At 42.4% G+C, this 20,793-nt stretch overlaps 1 protein-coding gene across 5 annotated transcripts in view; it reads right to left on the bottom strand.

The window, feature by feature from the left end:
* The window catches only part of XB5885308.S (provisional ortholog of nuclear receptor coactivator 5 S homeolog), a 63,354-nt gene extending 61,921 nt beyond the window's left edge, over positions 1-1,433 (bottom strand). Inside the window, exons 1-2 of one of the 5 annotated variants that reach the window (XM_041591431.1) lie at positions 1,281-1,433; positions 488-556 (exon numbers count right to left, since the gene is read on the bottom strand). In XM_041591431.1, coding sequence (XP_041447365.1) covers positions 488-546 — 59 coding nt within the window. In that variant the 5' untranslated portion in view covers positions 547-556; positions 1,281-1,433. 5 annotated transcript variants of the gene reach the window in all.
* Between the last annotated feature and the right edge of the window lie 19,360 nt (positions 1,434-20,793).

The following is a 20,793-nucleotide window of genomic DNA, read 5'->3' as shown; positions in this document are numbered from 1 at the left end:
AACTAGAGAGATGCAGGAGGCTATCTCCCTTTAACTCAGAGATGTTCAGCCCCCTTTTCAACATGAGCTCATTCGGCTGGGCTTGAGTGTTGTGGCACAAACATTTAATGAACTGCAATTCTGTACCTATTAAGCAAAACTGTTTTTTTTTTTATTATTATTATACCTAATCTTTTAAATAAAAGTGATGCCACTCTGCAAAGAATAAACAACACCTAACTAGCTGTCACTGGCCCTATAAGGATGGAGGCACATATACTGCAATTGATGCCTCTAGTGCCAAATAACCTAGCAAAGTAAATGGATCCTGCCATGCATACTCAGCTTAAAGGCCTTTTGCACAAGATTTGCAATTGAAGCTAGTTAAAGGGACAGTTTACCCCTGTTTTTCAAGTTTAAAAATAGGGCTTGCGCTGAATGTATATTTTTGTAAGGCAAAAAGGGGTTTGGTCCTTGTGAGGGAGATAATTTGATTTTCATATCTTACCTTTTTCCAGCAACCGGCTTTCGTGGCTGGCCCCTAGTTACTTTCACCCATGAAGACATTTTAGAACACCTGTAGAAGAATAACAGAACAAGTCACACTAAAAGCTCTGATTATAATCATAGGCCTTGTTTTTAAGAGCCAACTGTCAACTGCAAATATAAAAGGTAAAGTTAAAGACAGAAAAACAACAATATTCTAGTCAACAAGGTTTTGGGATAGCCGGAGGCTGGAAGCATTTATTGAAAATACAACAAACCAGAGAAATTAAATTACAGCCTATTGAAAATTTGAAACCTTAAACAAGATTATTGTTTAGATGTATAAGGATTCATTGTGTATTTATAAAACAAGGCTAAAAAGGAAAAGAGGCACATAACAGTTTAAAACAAATAACTAAATCCAACAAAGCAAAATTTCATTTAAACTGAAATAGTCCCAGGTGCCAAACAGTAAAAATGTACTGAACAGATGCTGGACTAACATTTCCAAACCAAATACAAGACACAATAAACTCGAATTCGTAATTTCTCACTCGCTTCCGGGATAGCCAAGTCCTTTATATGATGCCTGATTTAAGGATTTATAGCTACTGTGTAACTACCCGCATCCGAAAGCCAAAACAATGCCCAGGTTACAAAAAGACCAATGGCCTACGCTCTCCTTTTCAGCCACATTATAAAGAACAAACAGTATGAATGGCCCCGTTTAACCCTCCGCGTAACCCATCTTGAGTGTGCAAATAAAATTATACGAAGCGTAACATACAATTGTATGACATAAAGCTCGTTCCTACCGGGGTTTCTTTTGCTTCCTCTGCCCCCGGGTACCGAAACAAAAATCCGTACACAACAAACGCCAAATCAGTCCAAGCGGCCTTAGATAATATAGAGAGAAAGCCTAGACAATAAGCAGCACAGAATTTAATAGACAGAGACACCTAGTGGTCGGAGGATAGGCTGGATGATATGGTTACAGCAGGGAAACGTGGCTAAAGAACACGCAGGCTTCTAAAAGCTTTGTCCATACATATACCAGGGACATTACGCCATATGCACTAGGCATACCGTTGTGCATATAACTAAGACTGCACCTGGGAGTCTGGGACAGTTGTTAGGTTGATATGTTTCCCCAAGATTTTCCTTGGGAAACTCCTATGTGGAGGAGGAGGTCAGAATGTAAGCGATATGCTGGGCATAAATGATCTACTCCTGTTCCTTACAAATGGCAGTGGGCAACAATGGGTTAATCCTCTCCCGCCCTGCAATGGGACAGGAAATAACATAAAAATCTGCCCCCTGGCTAGGGTTGTCACTGGTCTGTAAAAATGATGGTTGATCCCCATGTTATTAATAGGGAAAAAAGATAAATATATAAAATAGCCAGTATTTTTTCCAGAAAAGGTGGCAACCCTACTCCAGGCCGCCATCTTTTTTCCTTCTGTCGCTCACCCCGCTAGTTCCAGATGGATACCTCTACCCTTCTGATGTCCCAGGACCAAGGTGTTCCTTGTGGTAGTCCTTGAGAAAGCCGAGCGTCTCTCTTCTCCCCCTGTTGGCTGCTGATCCGGTAAGGTGTTTTGTGCTATTTGTGCTGTCAGGTGGATACTGATGTAAGTATATGGTTTACTGACTACTAATGCTGAGCCTGCAGGGACTCTCCTGGGACAGGTGTTTACAATCTGCTATGGAATCTTTTAGGGTACAACTACACAAGTGTGCAGCATCTGCATCCAACAGTCGCGTTGCATCGGATGAACGACCATCTGACATTGCTATAGCAACGTTATTTTCCGTTGCATCCGACTTGACGCCTGCGTTTTGGCGGACCGTGCCGGATCCACCGGAATCACTTTGAAGACGCTTGTGTAGTTGTACCCTTAGATTGGATAACTACTTCTGCTGGATCGTATCCCTATCTGCATAATGAGCTCTAGAAGGTCTCACTCAGGCTCAAGGGGGTGAGTGCTTACTTTGGAGAGGTGAAAATTCGGGATTAAAGTCAAGAAGAGGTTAAAAAAAAAAATAAAACAGTTTTTGTGCTTGAGGACTGCTAGTAACTATGAGACACTTTTCCTTAAAGGAGAACTAACCCACCTTTCTAATAAAAAGCCCTACCCTCCATAGCCCCCCTCCCTGCTCCCCCCCACACAGAATTTAAACAGAAGTAAATACCCCAAAGCCGGTAATTACCCCTTATTGCAGAGTCAGCACAGCAGAGCTCATGGGGGCCATCTTTAGCCACTTCTATAATCTCAGTAAGGAATCTCCATATTGGCACATGCACAGTTGGAGCATTTTCCCAGTTCGCTACAACTGCTCATGCGCCGAAAGTGATGAAAATGATTGAAGTGCCGGAAGAAGACCTGAAGATTACTGAAGCAGCCAAAGATGGCCCCCGTGAGCTCCACTGCAATGACTCTGCAACAAGGTGTAATTACCGGATTAGGGGGTATTTACTTGTGTACGGGGGGAGCAGGGAGAGGGGACTGTGGAGGGTAGGGGTTTTTATTACAAAGGGGGTTTAGTTCTCTTTTAACAGGCGTTCTCAAATCAGAGAAGGAAGTAGGAAAAAGTCAGGCAGAAAAGATTGTGTGCCTCATGTTCCGATTATGCTCTTCTGGACAAAAGATTATACGCTAAATGCCTGCAGGAAGCTTCAGGAGTTGTTTCAACGCACGTCTCTGATATGACAAATTGGATGAAAGAAACAATTAATCAATCTATGACTTCCATGATGCGAAAGTTACAGATAATGTTTTAAAGAATTTAGGTCAGACTGCTAGCAGATCGTCCTCTACAGGGGGCAGAAGTAGTTATTAGAGCTGGATCTTTAGGGGTATGGTCAAGTGAATCTGAAGGTGAAGTTTCTGATGAGGACACTACCTTCAATACTGATATGATTGAACCCCTCATAAAAGCAGTTAGGAAGACCTTAGATCTGGAAGATCAGGGAAAATCTCAGATTAAGCAGGATAAGATGTTTAAATCAGCTTTCAAAAAGAATCATCTATTTCCAGCTCATGATGTTATTAAGTCAACTATTCAGTCAGAATGGGAAAATCCAGACAAAAAACAAGTAGTTCCTAGGAGGTTCAAAAAATTGAATCCCTTCCCAGCAGATTTGTCTAAATCATGGGGAAATCCTCCTAAAGTAGATACGGCCATAACAAGAGTGGCCAGAAAAACTACCCTTCTGATAGATGAAGGAGTATCTCTAAAAGATACAATGGAAAGGTGACAAGATGGAGCCTTAGGGGCAAGTTTACTAAAGGGCGAAGTGACTAACGCAGCAGAAAATTCTATAGCATGACGTCATTTCGTTACTTCTCTGATTTACTAATGGTCGCTGGCGTAACTTCGCTAGCAAAGGAGATAGACTCTAGCGGTACTTCGCTCCCTAATGCCTGTCAAATTTGCACTCTGGCGAATAGACGTAACTAAGCAAATTCACTAAGATGCAGATTTTACTGAATGTTACCTCTTGCGCCAGACTTGCCTTTGTCACCTCAGACCAGGCGAAGTGTTCCTCAAAAAATAGTTGAAAATGTTTCTAAGTCCCAAAAAACGCTAGCGTCTTTTCCTTTTTCAGGGTGATAGGCTGAAAAATAGTGTAAATTTTTTTTGGGGTAACCGGCTTCCCCCTACATTTCCTAACATATGGCACATAAAATATACACTGGGCTCATGTGTAGAACAATATAACAACTTTATTTTATTAAGGTTTCTTGGGCTTGTCTAATGTAATTTATTTGCTGCAACATATTCGTCCATTGAACTTTAACTTCCCGCGTATACAAATTAGCCAACGCTAGCGCAACTTCATTTTGCTTGGCGCAGTAACACTACAGCAACTTTTCCAGCGTTCGGCACCCTGGACGCAAATTCGGATTTTAGTGAAACGGCGAAGTGTTGCACTGTGAGCAAAGCCATCGCTGGAGGAGGTTAGAGAATTTGCCCCTTAAAGAGAGTCTATGTGGCAGGTGGAGCAGCCTGCAAGTCTGCTATTGCCATTATTTCTGTCACGTATCTGCAAAAAATTCTTCCATTCTAAGATCTATCATTCAGGATCAACTGAAAAACAGAGTAATATCAAAGGTCCCTCAAAGTCAGAAATTTTCAGGAATATACTCTTATCTTTTTCTCAGATGAAAACTGAATGGAGAATTCAGGGTTATTTTCAATCTCAGAAGAGTGAACGAGCAGCTGAAAGTTTCTTCTTTAAATATGGAAACCCTAAAGTCCATCACACAATGCATGGATCCAGGCGACTGGTTATTGAAACTAGATGATGCTTATTGGCACTTTGCGGTGAAAAGATCTCACAGGAAGTTTCTTCTGTTCAAGATTCTGAACAGACATTATCAGTATGCTGTCCTTCCCTTTGGGCTGGCAACAGCTCCCATGTTGTTCACAAAAGTTCTGGCACCTACAGTATCAAGGCCTCTTCAAAAGAGATTCTCAAAGTTCATCTAACAAAAGTATCCAGTTTTCTTCAAAATTTAGGATGGTTGAACTGGGAGAAAAGCATTTTACTTCCGGCCCAATGGCTAGAGTTTCTGGGAGTGATCATAGACACAAAGGACTTCAACCTCAGTCTTTCGGAGAGAAGAATTCTGGACATCCAAAACTCGTTAAACAAATTCCGAACCAGACCTGTGCAGACAGCAGTGAATTGCCAGAAAATAATGGGGACAATTATCTCTACAATAGATTGTGTGAAGTGGGTCCACCTTCACACCAGAATACTACAGAACGATTTCTTAACCAAATGGGATCACAATTATCTCCGACCTCATCAACATATTCGGTTGACACCAACTACAGTTCAGTCCCTGGGCTGGTGGAAGAAAGTGGTAAATCTCCGACACCCAGTTTCCATGCATCAACCACAATGGGTGTTGTTGACAACAGATGCCAGCAAGTGGGGCTGGGGAGCCCACACACACTGGAGTTCGAGACTCAGGGCAAGTGGGATCAGAAATCCCCAGATCTTCCAATTGGAAATAATCAAAAGTAGTATTCCTGGGACTGTTAACATTCGGGAGTCATCTCCTAAACAAGTCGGTTCTGATTAAATAGGACAATATGACTTTAATCAGATACCTGAACAGGCAAGGAGGGACAAGGTCAAAAGGTCTATTGCACTTGACCATGCTTATTTTTTCATGGGCAGAAAAGAACTTGGAAGAACTCAAAGCGGAATACATTCCGGGAACACAGAATGTGAAAGCAGACAGACTGAGTAGAGCTGTTCCCCAATCCGGGGAATGGGAACTTCATTAATCAGTTTTCAGGATAATCCTGAAGAAATGGGATGCGTTCTGCCTCGATCTTATGGCAGCAAGGACTGTCCAGAAGTATGTCTTCTGGACAGTAGATCAGGATGCTTGGATGGTGGATGTATTTTCTATCCAATGGAAATTCTGCAAGGCATATGTATTCCTTCCTGTGCCTCTGATCCCAAGAGTTCTGAGTGACATAAGACACATTATATATATCGTTTTTTCCGGTAATGAATTGGGCTTGAACACTGAAAAAAAATTTGTACTTTTTCTGGAGATATAACAAAAATTTTGAGTGAAATATGTAAAAATAAAGAATAAAATGTTTTTATTTTGTGTTTTTTTCAAAGAATAATTACATTTACTGACAAAAATGTTTGTAAAAGCCCTGATTCTGCTGAATCCAACAATACCAGATATGTACCGTTATCCCGCCTTTCTTGTCCACAACACACCCCAAAAATAAAACAGCATTTCGTACAATTTACATTGGAACAGAACAGATAAGGGCATCTATAGGTTATTGTGGCATATCTAACATATCTAACGATATAAGTGAAATATCCACATAAGTTAGGTATTTTAGAAACCACAGTCCTCTAGGTTATTAGCTGTGGTGTCGTTTTTGCTCTAAATGTAGCTGGAGTCATACAGATCACCCGAAAACACAGCAATATTTTTGGGTATTTTTTTTCTGAAACACCATCACAGTCATAAAGTCAGAAGTGAATTTGACAAAATTACTCCAATAAAAATGTTCAAATGAACCCAAATATGAAAGAACAAGTTCTCCTGAGTAAAACTATACCCTGCATGTATGGTTGCACCAAAAGACACGGCCCCTCAAACACCCCAAAACAGAGACAATACGAAGGGAAATTTTACCTGGAAAGTTTGGGTCTTTAGTCTAAACATCCCCTTACATGCGAAAAACCCCCCACAAACTATATATTCCTTGAAAGTGCACACCTGTAGCTATTCAGTGGCACCATCCTTGCTTTCCTGCATGCATATCTGTGGGCACAGTTCTCCATAGGAGTTTGCAGTTTGGCCTGAAATAAAGAAAGAAAAAAGTCCAAAGTAAGATTTCTGCCCAAAATTGCCATGACAACTAAAAAAACCTGCAAAATATCAATCTGCAACTTCTTCCGTACAAAAGGATACCCTATATTCATGGGTGCACCTAAAGACACGGCCCCCAAACACCCCAAAAAAGGGGCAATACCGAAGGGAAATTTTAGCTAGAGAGTTTAGGCCTGGGCTCTAAGTGCACACAGTCTAAACACCCCCTTACCTGTGAAGTCAAACAGAAGCACAACTTGCAATTGGCCACCTTAAATACCTTTCTCATGATTGGAATGTAATGGCCCGAAGGCTCAGTCTGGAGTAGCAGATGGAAGAGGAAGCTGTAGTCCAGCACAGTTCGCAGTACAATAGGATTAGGCAAAAGAATGGTCAAAGTCCAGGCAAATAGGTCAGTTCAACCACAATGGGTGTTGTTGACAACAGATGCCAGCAAGTGGGGCTGGGGAGCCCACACACACTGGAGTTCGAGACTCAGGGCAAGTGGGATCAGAAATCCCCAGATCTTCCAATTGGAAATAATCAAAAGTAGTATTCCTGGGACTGTTAACATTCGGGAGTCATCTCCTAAACAAGTCGGTTCTGATTAAATAGGACAATATGACTTTAATCAGATACCTGAACAGGCAAGGAGGGACAAGGTCAAAAGGTCTATTGCACTTGACCATGCTTATTTTTTCATGGGCAGAAAAGAACTTGGAAGAACTCAAAGCGGAATACAAATCCAAATTTGGAGCTACAAATCCGCCCTGCGCTCCTTTAACACCAGCCTCTTCCAAGCCAAACAAACATACTTTACTTCACTCATTAACTCCCTTTCTAAAAAACCAGCACAACTTTTCTCCACCTTTAACACTCTCCTTTCCCCTTCTCCACCCCCTCCATGCACATCTGTCTCTGCTCAAGATATTGCTGAGCACTTCAAAAACAAAATTGACACTATCAGAAGGGACATTACACTACTCAACCCCCCTAGACTTCCACCACCCTCCCTGCACACTGCCCAGTCTCTCCTGTGCTCCTTCACCCCTGTCACTGATGAGGAAGTCTCAAAGCTTCTGGCCTCTTCTCACCTTACCACCTGCCCGCTTGATCCAATTCCCTCGAAACTTCTCCGCAATACCAATCCTTGTCTAATCAAAGCCTTAACTCACCTATTTAATCTTTCGCTCTCAACTGGACTGTTTCCTTCTCAACTAAAACATGCTCTTGTCACCCCCATTCTGAAAAAACCCTCTCTTGATCCCTCCAATCTTGACAACCTCCGACCTATCTCTCTGCTACCTTTCATCTCTAAACTACTTGAGCGCCTAGTCTACAACCGACTTACCTCATTCCTCTCTGACAATAACCTGCTGGACCCCCTACAATCTGGTTTTAAGCCACAACACTCCACAGAAACTGCCCTGACTCGACTAACTAATGACCTTTTAACCGCTAAAGCCAACAATCATTTCTCACTACTAATACTGCTTGACCTCTCAGCCGCATTTGACACTGTAGATCACCCTCTCCTCTCCAGTCCCTCCAGTCGCTTGGCCTTCGTGACACAGCCCTGTCCTGGTTCTCTTCTTACATCACCAATCGTTCCTTCAGTGTCTCCTACAATGGAGTATCATCTTCTCCCTACCTCTTTCTGTTGGAGTTCCTCAAGGCTCTGTCCTGGGACCATTACTATTCTCCCTCTATACTTCCTCCCTTGGCAAATTAATAAATTCGTATGGTTTCCACTACCACCTCTATGCTGACGATACTCAAATCTATCTCTCATCTCCTGATCTCAACCCAGAACTCCTAACTCGCGTCTCCTCCTGCCTGTCCGCTATCTCTACCTGGATGTCGCAACGCTACCTTAAATTAAACCTCTCTAAAACTGAAATGGTTCTCTTTCCTCCAAGAAACACCAGTAGCATCCCCGAAGTATCCATCATAGTTAACAATTCCACTATCACCCCCTCTCCCCAGGCCCGGTGCCTTGGGGTTATCCTAGATTCTGCCCTGTCATTCACTCCTCATATTCAGTCACTTATTAAATCATGTCACTTCCACCTAAGGAACATATCCAAAATACGATCATTTATCACCCAAGACGCTGCCAAAATTCTTATTCACTCTCTCATCATATCGCGTCTAGACTACTGTAACTCTCTTTTAATTGGCCTCCCCTCCAGAGACTGTCACCTCTCCAGTCCATAATGAACACTGCTGCGAGGCTCATACACCTCAGCAACCGCTCATCCTCTGCCTCGCCATTCTGTCAATCCCTGCACTGGCTTCCGTTACCTTTCAGAATCAAATTCAAATTAATGACACTGACTTTCAAAGCACTTCACAACTCTGCTCCACCCTACATCTCTGAACTCATCTCTATTATACTCACCCACTCGCTTACTTCGCTCCTCTACTGACCTGCTACTCAACTCTTCTCTCATTACCTCCTCACATGCTCGCATTCAAGACTTTGGAAGGGCTGCACCCCTCCTCTGGAACGCTCTCCCACGATCTGTCCGACTTTCTCCCAACCTTTCTGCTTTCAAAAAATCTCTGAAAACGCACTTCTTTCGAGAAGCCTACCCTCACTCTGCTTAACTACCAAACGCAACACCACATACAACACCACATTTCTCACCCACTTACTTCGATCTTGCCCACTCCCACACCTTGGGTATTACTCCCTTCCCTTTAGACTGTATGCCTATGCATAGGGCCTTCCTCACCTCTTTGTACCTGTATTGATTGTGATGTTTGTTACTCCATATATTCTATGTATGTAATTCATGTGATGTAGTTGTATAATCACAGTTACTTTACAGTGCTACGCAATATGTTGGCGCTATATAAATACATGTTAATAATAATAAAATAAATACATTCCGGGAACACAGAATGTGAAAGCAGACAGACTGAGTAGAGCTGTTCCCCAATCCGGGGAATGGGAACTTCATTAATCAGTTTTCAGGATAATCCTGAAGAAATGGGATGCGTTCTGCCTCGATCTTATGGCAGCAAGGACTGTCCAGAAGTATGTCTTCTGGACAGTAGATCAGGATGCTTGGATGGTGGATGTATTTTCTATCCAATGGAAATTCTGCAAGGCATATGTATTCCTTCCTGTGCCTCTGATCCCAAGAGTTCTGAGTGACATAAGACACATTATATATATCGTTTTTTCCGGTAATGAATTGGGCTTGAACACTGAAAAAAAATTTGTACTTTTTCTGGAGATATAACAAAAATTTTGAGTGAAATATGTAAAAATAAAGAATAAAATGTTTTTATTTTGTGTTTTTTTCAAAGAATAATTACATTTACTGACAAAAATGTTTGTAAAAGCCCTGATTCTGCTGAATTAGAGGGAAATAGTGGAAGCACTCAAGGCTAAATCAAAATATATTTAAATATAATGGAAGTGCTACTTACAATGCACTTCCCTGGGCCCCTGTCTCATAAGTAATTCAGTATAAATGCAAGTGCATGTTTACAAAACAGGGGTTTTTAGTTACCAAAGTTATGATCATAAAATTGAAAAGCCACCATACCACGTCAAGGTAAACCCCATATGGCGGTCCCTAACTTACTTATTAAAAAGAAATGTTTCTCTGCATAATAGCATTACCTGTGTTCAGTGTATGTTGAGCATTGGTTTCAATTTGAAGGCTGAATCCTCCCCCGCCAGTAAAGGCTTTTAAGAGAGAGAGATTGCCCAAACCAACGCCCACATTTAAAAGCGTAGGACCACCATTAGTTTTAAGGGGTGGGTATGGGGTGCTATTGAAAAACCACATGAAGCTAGGCCACAGCTTCAGGCCAATATACTATATTAGAGGGAAATAGTGGAAGCACTCAAGGCTAAATCAAAATATATTTAAATATAATGGAAGTGCTACTTACAATGCACTTCCCTGGGCCCCTGTCTCATAAGTAATTCAGTATAAATGCAAGTGCATGTTTACAAAACAGGGGTTTTTAGTTACCAAAGTTATGATCATAAAATTGAAAAGCCACCATACCACGTCAAGGTAAACCCCATATGGCGGTCCCTAACTTACTTATTAAAAAGAAATGTTTCTCTGCATAATAGCATTACCTGTGTTCAGTGTATGTTGAGCATTGGTTTCAATTTGAAGGCTGAATCCTCCCCCGCCAGTAAAGGCTTTTAAGAGAGAGAGATTGCCCAAACCAACGCCCACATTTAAAAGCGTAGGACCACCATTAGTTTTAAGGGGTGGGTATGGGGTGCTATTGAAAAACCACATGAAGCTAGGCCACAGCTTCAGGCCAATATACTATATTAGAGGGAAATAGTGGAAGCACTCAAGGCTAAATCAAAATATATTTAAATATAATGGAAGTGCTACTTACAATGCACTTCCCTGGGCCCCTGTCTCATAAGTAATTCAGTATAAATGCAAGTGCATGTTTACAAAACAGGGGTTTTTAGTTACCAAAGTTATGATCATAAAATTGAAAAGCCACCATACCACGTCAAGGTAAACCCCATATGGCGGTCCCTAACTTACTTATTAAAAAGAAATGTTTCTCTGCATAATAGCATTACCTGTGTTCAGTGTATGTTGAGCATTGGTTTCAATTTGAAGGCTGAATCCTCCCCCGCCAGTAAAGGCTTTTAAGAGAGAGAGATTGCCCAAACCAACGCCCACATTTAAAAGCGTAGGACCACCATTAGTTTTAAGGGGTGGGTATGGGGTGCTATTGAAAAACCACATGAAGCTAGGCCACAGCTTCAGGCCAATATACTATATTAGAGGGAAATAGTGGAAGCACTCAAGGCTAAATCAAAATATATTTAAATATAATGGAAGTGCTACTTACAATGCACTTCCCTGGGCCCCTGTCTCATAAGTAATTCAGTATAAATGCAAGTGCATGTTTACAAAACAGGGGTTTTTAGTTACCAAAGTTATGATCATAAAATTGAAAAGCCACCATACCACGTCAAGGTAAACCCCATATGGCGGTCCCTAACTTACTTATTAAAAAGAAATGTTTCTCTGCATAATAGCATTACCTGTGTTCAGTGTATGTTGAGCATTGGTTTCAATTTGAAGGCTGAATCCTCCCCCGCCAGTAAAGGCTTTTAAGAGAGAGAGATTGCCCAAACCAACGCCCACATTTAAAAGCGTAGGACCACCATTAGTTTTAAGGGGTGGGTATGGGGTGCTATTGAAAAACCACATGAAGCTAGGCCCCAGCTTCAGGCCAATATACTATATTAGAGGGAAATAGTGGAAGCACTCAAGGCTAAATCAAAATATATTTAAATATAATGGAAGTGCTACTTACAATGCACTTCCCTGGGCCCCTGTCTCATAAGTAATTCAGTATAAATGCAAGTGCATGTTTACAAAACAGGGGTTTTTAGTTACCAAAGTTATGAAGTGCATTGTAAGTAGCACTTCCATTATATTTAAATATATTTTGATTTAGCCTTGAGTGCTTCCACTATTTCCCTCTGATATAGTATATTGGCCTGAAGCTGTGGCCTAGCTTCATGTGGTTTTTCAATAGCACCCCATACCCACCCCTTAAAACTAATGGTGGTCCTACGCTTTTAAATGTGGGTGTTGGTTTGGGCAATCACTCTCTCTTAAAAGCCTTTACTGGCGGGGGAGGATTCAGCCTTCAAATTGAAACCAATGCTCAACATACACTGAACACAGGTAATGCTATTATGCAGAGAAACATTTCTTTTTAATAAGTAAGTTAGGGACCGCCATATGGGGTTTACCTTGACGTGGTATGGTGGCTTTTCAATTTTATGATCATAACTTTGGTAACTAAAAACCCCTGTTTTGTAAACATGCACTTGCATTTATACTGAATTACTTATGAGACAGGGGCCCAGGGAAGTGCATTGTAAGTAGCACTTCCATTATATTTAAATATATTTTGATTTAGCCTTGAGTGCTTCCACTATTTCCCTCTGATATAGTATATTGGCCTGAAGCTGTGGCCTAGCTTCATGTGGTTTTTCAATAGCACCCCATACCCACCCCTTAAAACTAATGGTGGTCCTACGCTTTTAAATGTGGGTGTTGGTTTGGGCAATCACTCTCTCTTAAAAGCCTTTACTGGCGGGGGAGGATTCAGCCTTCAAATTGAAACCAATGCTCAACATACACTGAACACAGGTAATGCTATTATGCAGAGAAACATTTCTTTTTAATAAGTAAGTTAGGGACCGCCATATGGGGTTTACCTTGACGTGGTATGGTGGCTTTTCAATTTTATGATCATAACTTTGGTAACTAAAAACCCCTGTTTTGTAAACATGCACTTGCATTTATACTGAATTACTTATGAGACAGGGGCCCAGGGAAGTGCATTGTAAGTAGCACTTCCATTATATTTAAATACATTTTGATTTAGCCTTGAGTGCTTCCACTATTTCCCTCTGATATAGTATATTGGCCTGAAGCTGTGGCCTAGCTTCATGTGGTTTTTCAATAGCACCCCATACCCACCCTTAAAACTAATGGTGGTCCTACGCTTTTAAATGTGGGTGTTGGTTTGGGCAATCACTCTCTCTTAAAAGCCTTTACTGGCGGGGGAGGATTCAGCCTTCAAATTGAAACCAATGCTCAACATACACTGAACACGGGTAATGCTATTATGCAGAGAAACATTTCTTTTTAATAAGTAAGTTAGGGACCGCCATATGGGGTTTACCTTGACGTGGTATGGTGGCTTTTCAATTTTATGATCATAACTTTGGTAACTAAAAACCCCTGTTTTGTAAACATGCACTTGCATTTATACTGAATTACTTATGAGACAGGGGCCCAGGGAAGTGCATTGTAAGTAGCACTTCCATTATATTTAAATATATTTTGATTTAGCCTTGAGTGCTTCCACTATTTCCCTCTGATATAGTATATTGGCCTGAAGCTGTGGCCTAGCTTCATGTGGTTTTTCAATAGCACCCCATACCCACCCCTTAAAACTAATGGTGGTCCTACGCTTTTAAATGTGGGTGTTGGTTTGGGCAATCACTCTCTCTTAAAAGCCTTTACTGGCGGGGGAGGATTCAGCCTTCAAATTGAAACCAATGCTCAACATACACTGAACACAGGTAATGCTATTATGCAGAGAAACATTTCTTTTTAATAAGTAAGTTAGGGACCGCCATATGGGGTTTACCTTGACGTGGTATGGTGGCTTTTCAATTTTATGATCATAACTTTGGTAACTAAAAACCCCTGTTTTGTAACATGCACTGCATTTATACTGAATTACTTATGAGACAGGGCCCAGGGAAGTGCATTGTAGTAGCACTTCCATTATATTTAAATATATTTGATTTAGCCTTGAGTGCTTCCACTATTTCCCTCTGATTGTATCCAACGTGGTACTTCAGTTTTTCAAACACCCCATACCCACCCTTAAAACTAAGGGTCTAGTTTAGTGGTATTTGGTTGGGAATCACTCTTTTAAAAGCCTTTATGCGGGGGTTGCTCAAATTGCCAAGTCAACAACACGAACACAGAATGCTATTTGCGAAAACATTTCTTTTTAATAAGTAATTAACCCATATGGTTTACCATTGGTAGTGCTTTTCATTTTGACAAACTGGACTAAAACCCCTAAACAGAGCAATACGAATATTATGGAAGGGGCGAGTCATTTAAGAACTCCATAATAATATATTTTATTACCTTAGTCTTCCACTTTTCCCTGATGATATTGGCAAGTTGCCTAGTTCATGTGGTTAATAGAAACCCACCCCTAAACTATGGTGGTCTACGCTTAAAGGGGGTGTTTGGCATCACCTCCTTAAAAGCTTACTGGCGGGGGATCGCCTCAATTAAACAATGTCAACATACACTACACAGTAAGCTATTAGCAGAGAAACATTCTTTTTAAAAGAAGTTGGGACCGCCATGGTTACCTGCTGGTAGTGCTTTTCAATTTTATGATCATAACTTTGGAACAAAACCCTGTTTAACATGCATTGCATTATACTGAATACTTAGAGACAGGGCCAGGAAGCATTGTAAGTCACTTCATTATATTTAAAAATTTGATTAGCCTGAGGTCCACATTTCCCTCTGATATAGTATATTGGCCTGAAGCTTGGCCTAGCTCATTGTTTTCATAGCACCCCATACCCACCTAAAACTATGGGTCCTACGCTTTAATGTGGTGTTGGTTGGCATCACTCTCTCTTAAGCCTTACTGGCGGGGAGTTCAGCCTCAAATTGAACCAAGCTCAACATACACTGAAACAGTAATGCTATTAGCAGAAAACATTTTTTTAATAAGTAAGTTAGGGACCGCCATATGGTTTACCTTGCGTGGTGGTGGCTTTTCATTTATGATCATAATTGTAATAAAACCCCTGTTTGTAAACATCACTTGCATTTATACTGAATTACTATGAACAGGGCCAGGAAGTGATTGTAAGTAGCCTCATATATTAAATAATTTGATTTAGCTGATGCTCCACATTTCCTCTTATAGTAGGCCTGAAGCTGTGGCCTAGCTCATGGTTTCAATAGCACCCAACCACCCCTTAAACTAATGTGTCTACCTTAAATGTGGGTGTTGTTTGGCAATCACTTCTCTAAAAGCTTTACTGGCGGGGATCCTTCAATAAACCAATGCTCAACATACATAACACAGAATGCTTTATCAGAGAAAATTCTTTATAAGTAATTAGGACCGCCATATGGGTTTACCTTCGTGGTATGGTGGCTTTTAATTATGATCATAACTTGTAACTAAACCTGTTGTAAACGCCTTGCATTTATACGAATTACTAGAAAGGGGCCCAGGGAAGTGCATTTAAGTAGCACTTCATAATTTAAATATATGTTAGCTTGATGCTCCACTATTCCTCTGATAAGTATATGCCTGAAGCGTGCCTGCTTCATGGTTTCAAAGCACCATACCCACCTAAAACAATGGTGGTCCTACGCTTTAAATGTGGGTGTGGTTTGGCAATCACTCTCCTAAAGCTTACTGGCGGAGGATTCAGCCTCAAATTGAAACAATGTCACATACCTGAAACAGTAAGCTATTATCAGAGAAACATTTCTTTTTAATAAGTAAGTTAGGGACCGCCATATGGGGTTTACCTTGACGTGGTATGGTGGCTTTTCAATTTTATGATCATAACTTTGGTAACTAAAAACCCCTGTTTTGTAAACATGCACTTGCATTTATACTGAATTACTTATGAGACAGGGGCCCAGGGAAGTGCATTGTAAGTAGCACTTCCATTATATTTAAATATATTTTGATTTAGCCTTGAGTGCTTCCACTATTTCCCTCTGATTCTGCTGAATCCAACAATACCAGATATGTACCGTTATCCCGCCTTTCTTGTCCACAACACACCCCAAAAATAAAACAGCATTTCGTACAATTTACATTGGAACAGAACAGATAAGGGCATCTATAGGTTATTGTGGCATATCTAACATATCTAACGATATAAGTGAAATATCCACATAAGTTAGGTATTTTAGAAACCACAGTCCTCTAGGTTATTAGCTGTGGTGTCGTTTTTGCTCTAAATGTAGCTGGAGTCATACAGATCACCCGAAAACACAGCAATATCTTTGGGTATTTTTTTTCTGAAACACCATCACAGTCATAAAGTCAGAAGTGAATTTGACAAAATTACTCCAATAAAAATGTTCAAATGAACCCAAATATGAAAGAACAAGTTCTCCTGAGTAAAACTATACCCTGCATGTATGGTTGCACCAAAAGACACGGCCCCTCAAACACCCCAAAACAGAGACAATACGAAGGGAAATTTTACCTGGAAAGTTTGGGTCTTTAGTCTAAACATCCCCTTACATGCGAAAAACCCCCCACAAACTATATATTCCTTGAAAGTGCACACCTGTAGCTATTCAGTGGCACCATCCTTGCTTTCCTGCATGCATATCTGTGGGCACAGTTCTCCATAGGAGTTTGCAGTTTGGCCTGAAATAAAGAAAGAAAAAAGTCCAAAGTAAGATTTCTGCCCAAAATTGCCATGACAACTAAAAAAACCTGCAAAATATCAATCTGCAACTTCTTCCGTACAAAAGGATATCCTATATTCATGGGTGCACCTAAAGACACGGCCCCCAAACACCCCAAAAAAGGGGCAATACCGAAGGGAAATTTTAGCTAGAGAGTTTAGGCCTGGGCTCTAAGTGCACACAGTCTAAACACCCCCTTACCTGTGAAGTCAAACAGAAGCACAACTTGCAATTGGCCACCTTAAATACCTTTCTCATGATTGGAATGTAATGGCCCGAAGGCTCAGTCTGGAGTAGCAGATGGAAGAGGAAGCTGTAGTCCAGCACAGTTCGCAGTACAATAGGATTAGGCAAAAGAATGGTCAAAGTCCAGGCAAATAGGTCAGTTCAGGCGGAAAGGGTTCAATAGACGATAAACAGGCAAGGGTCAAGATCAGAATCAATACACAATAACACACCCAGGAACTCACGAGGTAGAACCTATAATTGGGCAATGTTTGCAGATCATCAGGCTCCTTAAATAGGCCACCTTTGGTGCCAAAAGATGGACGTGATGACATCATTGTGCTGGCGTCATTACGCTGGCGTTCTGACGCTGGCGTCCATTCAAGCGATGGGTCCATTTTGACGCTGGTGTAAATGCGCTGGCATCACAGCGCTGCGCCCGGGAAGAACCTCTTGGAAAGACTGGGCACGCCATCTTGGATTGTGGGATGGCGTCGGTGTAGACACAGAAGGTAATTCTTCCTAACAGTGACACACCTGTTTACTTCCTATGAAGTTTAAGGCTTAACAAGCGAATCCAACCAATTTGGTGTTGCAAGTAATCAGTATTGAGCAGTTACATGCATTCAAATTAGCAAAATTACAAAGTTACCCAAATTTTTGCACAGCCAGTTTTTCACATTTGATCCAATTTTATACAACTGAATACTGCTTCACTAAAAATCTTTGTTCAGAAAACACCCCAGTACTCCGATGTTCCTGGGAAATCAAAGATATACCATTGTTATCTTTTTTGTTGAAAGTGGAGTAAATTATTATGCAGGCTAAGAGGGGTTTCCAAAATGTTTCATATGACTGTATTCCTTGAAAGTGCACACCTGCAGCTATTCAACTGCGCCATCCTGTGACATCATCACACCAGCGTCAGGGCGGCATCGTCAGCCCATGTGGGTCATGGGCGCTGCCATTCTGGAGATGACGCCGCTGGAGACGGGACAGCCATCGGGTGCTCCTGACAGTACCCCCTCCCCCAGGGGGGGGGGCCACTAGACCATCACTTTGTGGTTTCTTTGGGAATTGTTTGTAGATATAACAAACCAGTCGAGGAGCATGGACATCTGTATGTTTTACCCAAGAACACTCCTCGGGACCGAAACCCTTCCACTGAATCAGGAATTGTAGCAACCCTCTAGAGATTCTGGAGTCCAAGATCTTCTCTACCTCGTATTCATAGTACTAGGAAGAAGTTCAATGGGACAATCGTAGGGGCGATGAGGAGGGAGACTTCTTGCAGAAGACATCTGAAAAGTCCTTGTATACTGTGGGCAAAGACGGAAGATCCGCAGCAGCAAGGGACACCCGATGAATGGACTTAGCAGGCAGACAGTTCTTCTGGCAAAACAAGCTCCAATGTGATATCTAGTTGGCTGACTAGTCAATAGAAGAATTATGCAGACGGAGCCAGGGTAGACCCAGCACTACAGGAGTTGAAGGACAGTCTATTAAAAGAAAGGATAATTTCTCTTGATGTCTGGATCTGACAATCAGAGAGAGTTCTCCAGTTGTCTCCGAGATTATCTCAGTAGTTAGCAGCCGATCATCAACAGCCAAAACCCTCAACAGCCAAAACCCTCAAGGGATTAGATAGAGGGAATTGGGGATTCCTCAGGAACTTGGCAAAAGCGGCATTCATGAAATTTCCTGCAGCCCCTGTGAGAACGCATGCTTGCGTCCTGTCCGGCGCAGGCGCGGACGCGCTAATGCGCGTCGGCGTCTGACGCGGGACGCCGGCGACGGTCGCGGACGCGGAGGCGCCGGTCGCGGGCGCAAGGACGTAGGCGGAAACGCCTGTGACGGACGTCACAGCTCCGCGACGTCAGCACAATGACGCCAGTTTGGCGCCAAAACTCCTGTATTTAAACCCAAACCAGATTAACATGCATTGCCTGGTTATTAGGTTATTTGACTGAAACCCTAGCGACTCTGAACTTTGGATTCCTGATTATTGACCCTTGCCTGAACCCGGACTTTGATTACTGCCGCCTGTCTCGACCTTCTTGCCTGTTTACCGATTACGAATATTGCTGCCTGCCTTTTGACCTCGGATCTCCTGACTACGCCTTTTGCCTAATCCCTTGTACTTCGCTGAACTTCTCACTGGCTACTCTCCACAACCCTGCTCCCTGTTCCACTCCAGGTGGGTAGCGGTTGTGTGAGGCGCTTGTGGGTTCATTATCTTCTGATCCAACCTCTTCTACGTCTGGATTATACTGGTAAGTCCTGACAGCCCCGGAATCAAGAAAAGTGGAAACATCGACAGCCTTATCAACTGAATCTGTAAAGGCACAAAGAATTGATGAGAGTTCCTTTGGGGCACAGGTTCAATGCCACACAGGTAACATTCGCCAGTTATACTTGAGTGTGAAGAATTACGCATGCGTCCTGTCCGGCGCGCTAATGCGTGGGACGCCGGCGACAGTCGCGGGCGAAGGCGCCGGCGACGGTCGCTGACGCAAGGACGCAGGCGGAAACGCCTGAGATGGACGTGCTGGCGGCAGTTCCGCGACGCCAGCGTAATGACGCCAGTTTGGCGCCAAAGTAACAATACTTAAACCAAATCCAGACTGAGATGCATTGCCTGGTTATTAGGTTATATTACTGAAACCCTAGCGTCTTATACTCTTGAATTCTTGTTGTCGACCCTCGCCTGTACCTGGACTACTATTTCTGCTGCCTGTCTCGACCCTTTGGCCTGTCTCATCGTTTACGAATCCCGCTGCCTGCCTTCTGACCTCGGACCTCCTGACCACGACTTTGCCTAATCCTTTTGTACTTCGCTTGATCGTCTCATTGGCTACTCTCCACAACCCTGCTCCCTGTTCCACTCCAGGTGGGTTGCGGTTGTGTGAGGCGCTTGTGGGTTCAATATCTACAGCTCCAGCTCCTTCTACGACTGGATAATACTGGTAAGCCTGACACTTGAGCGTGGATATGCTCCCAAATTCAAGGGATGGTTGCTGACAAAATGGGCTTCCCGCCACAGTACAGGCATAGTCCAGCCAGTTGTCTCTGGAGTTTGTCTTGTACAGAGAGGTGCATCCGACCAATCTGCATAGGTTTAGGATCATTGTCTTGCTGCATGACCCACTGTCCTTGGAGATTCAGTGCACTGACAGATGTCTTGACAATTTCCTTTAGAATTCTATGGTATAGTTCAAAATTCATTGTTCCACCAATGATTGCAAGCCCAGGGCCAGATTTACATAGCAGGCACCCCTAGGACCACTGCCATTCATTGCCCCCATCCCCTCCCCTTCCTTTGTGCACATGCACAAATTTTCATCATTGAGTCCGGATTACTGGGGATTGGTGCACAGGAAAATTTTAAAACGATTATATCTCCTACGAATCTCAAGTGCTTCCAAATCAGTGCTGGCATGGTTGGGTGGCATGTCACCTTCCTTAAATTGTGGCGGCCTAGGCCTGGTTCTTTGTGGCCTTTCCACAAATCCAGGCCTAGGCAAGCCGTCCAGGCCCAGATGCAGCAATACAGGCCCAAACCAGAACACTCCCACCGCTATGTTTCACAGATGGGTTCTTAAGCTGGAATGCAGTGTTTTTCTTTCTCCAAATGTAACACTCCTTTTTTCAGCCAAAAAGTCCTATTTTGTCTTCATCCATCCACAAAACATTCTTCCATTATCTGTCTGGTTTGTCCA

This window comes from Xenopus laevis, chromosome 4S (assembly GCF_017654675.1).
Source record: "Xenopus laevis strain J_2021 chromosome 4S, Xenopus_laevis_v10.1, whole genome shotgun sequence".
Taxonomy (NCBI): Eukaryota; Metazoa; Chordata; class Amphibia; order Anura; family Pipidae; genus Xenopus; species Xenopus laevis.
This window is presented reverse-complemented; position numbering and strand designations above follow the sequence as displayed.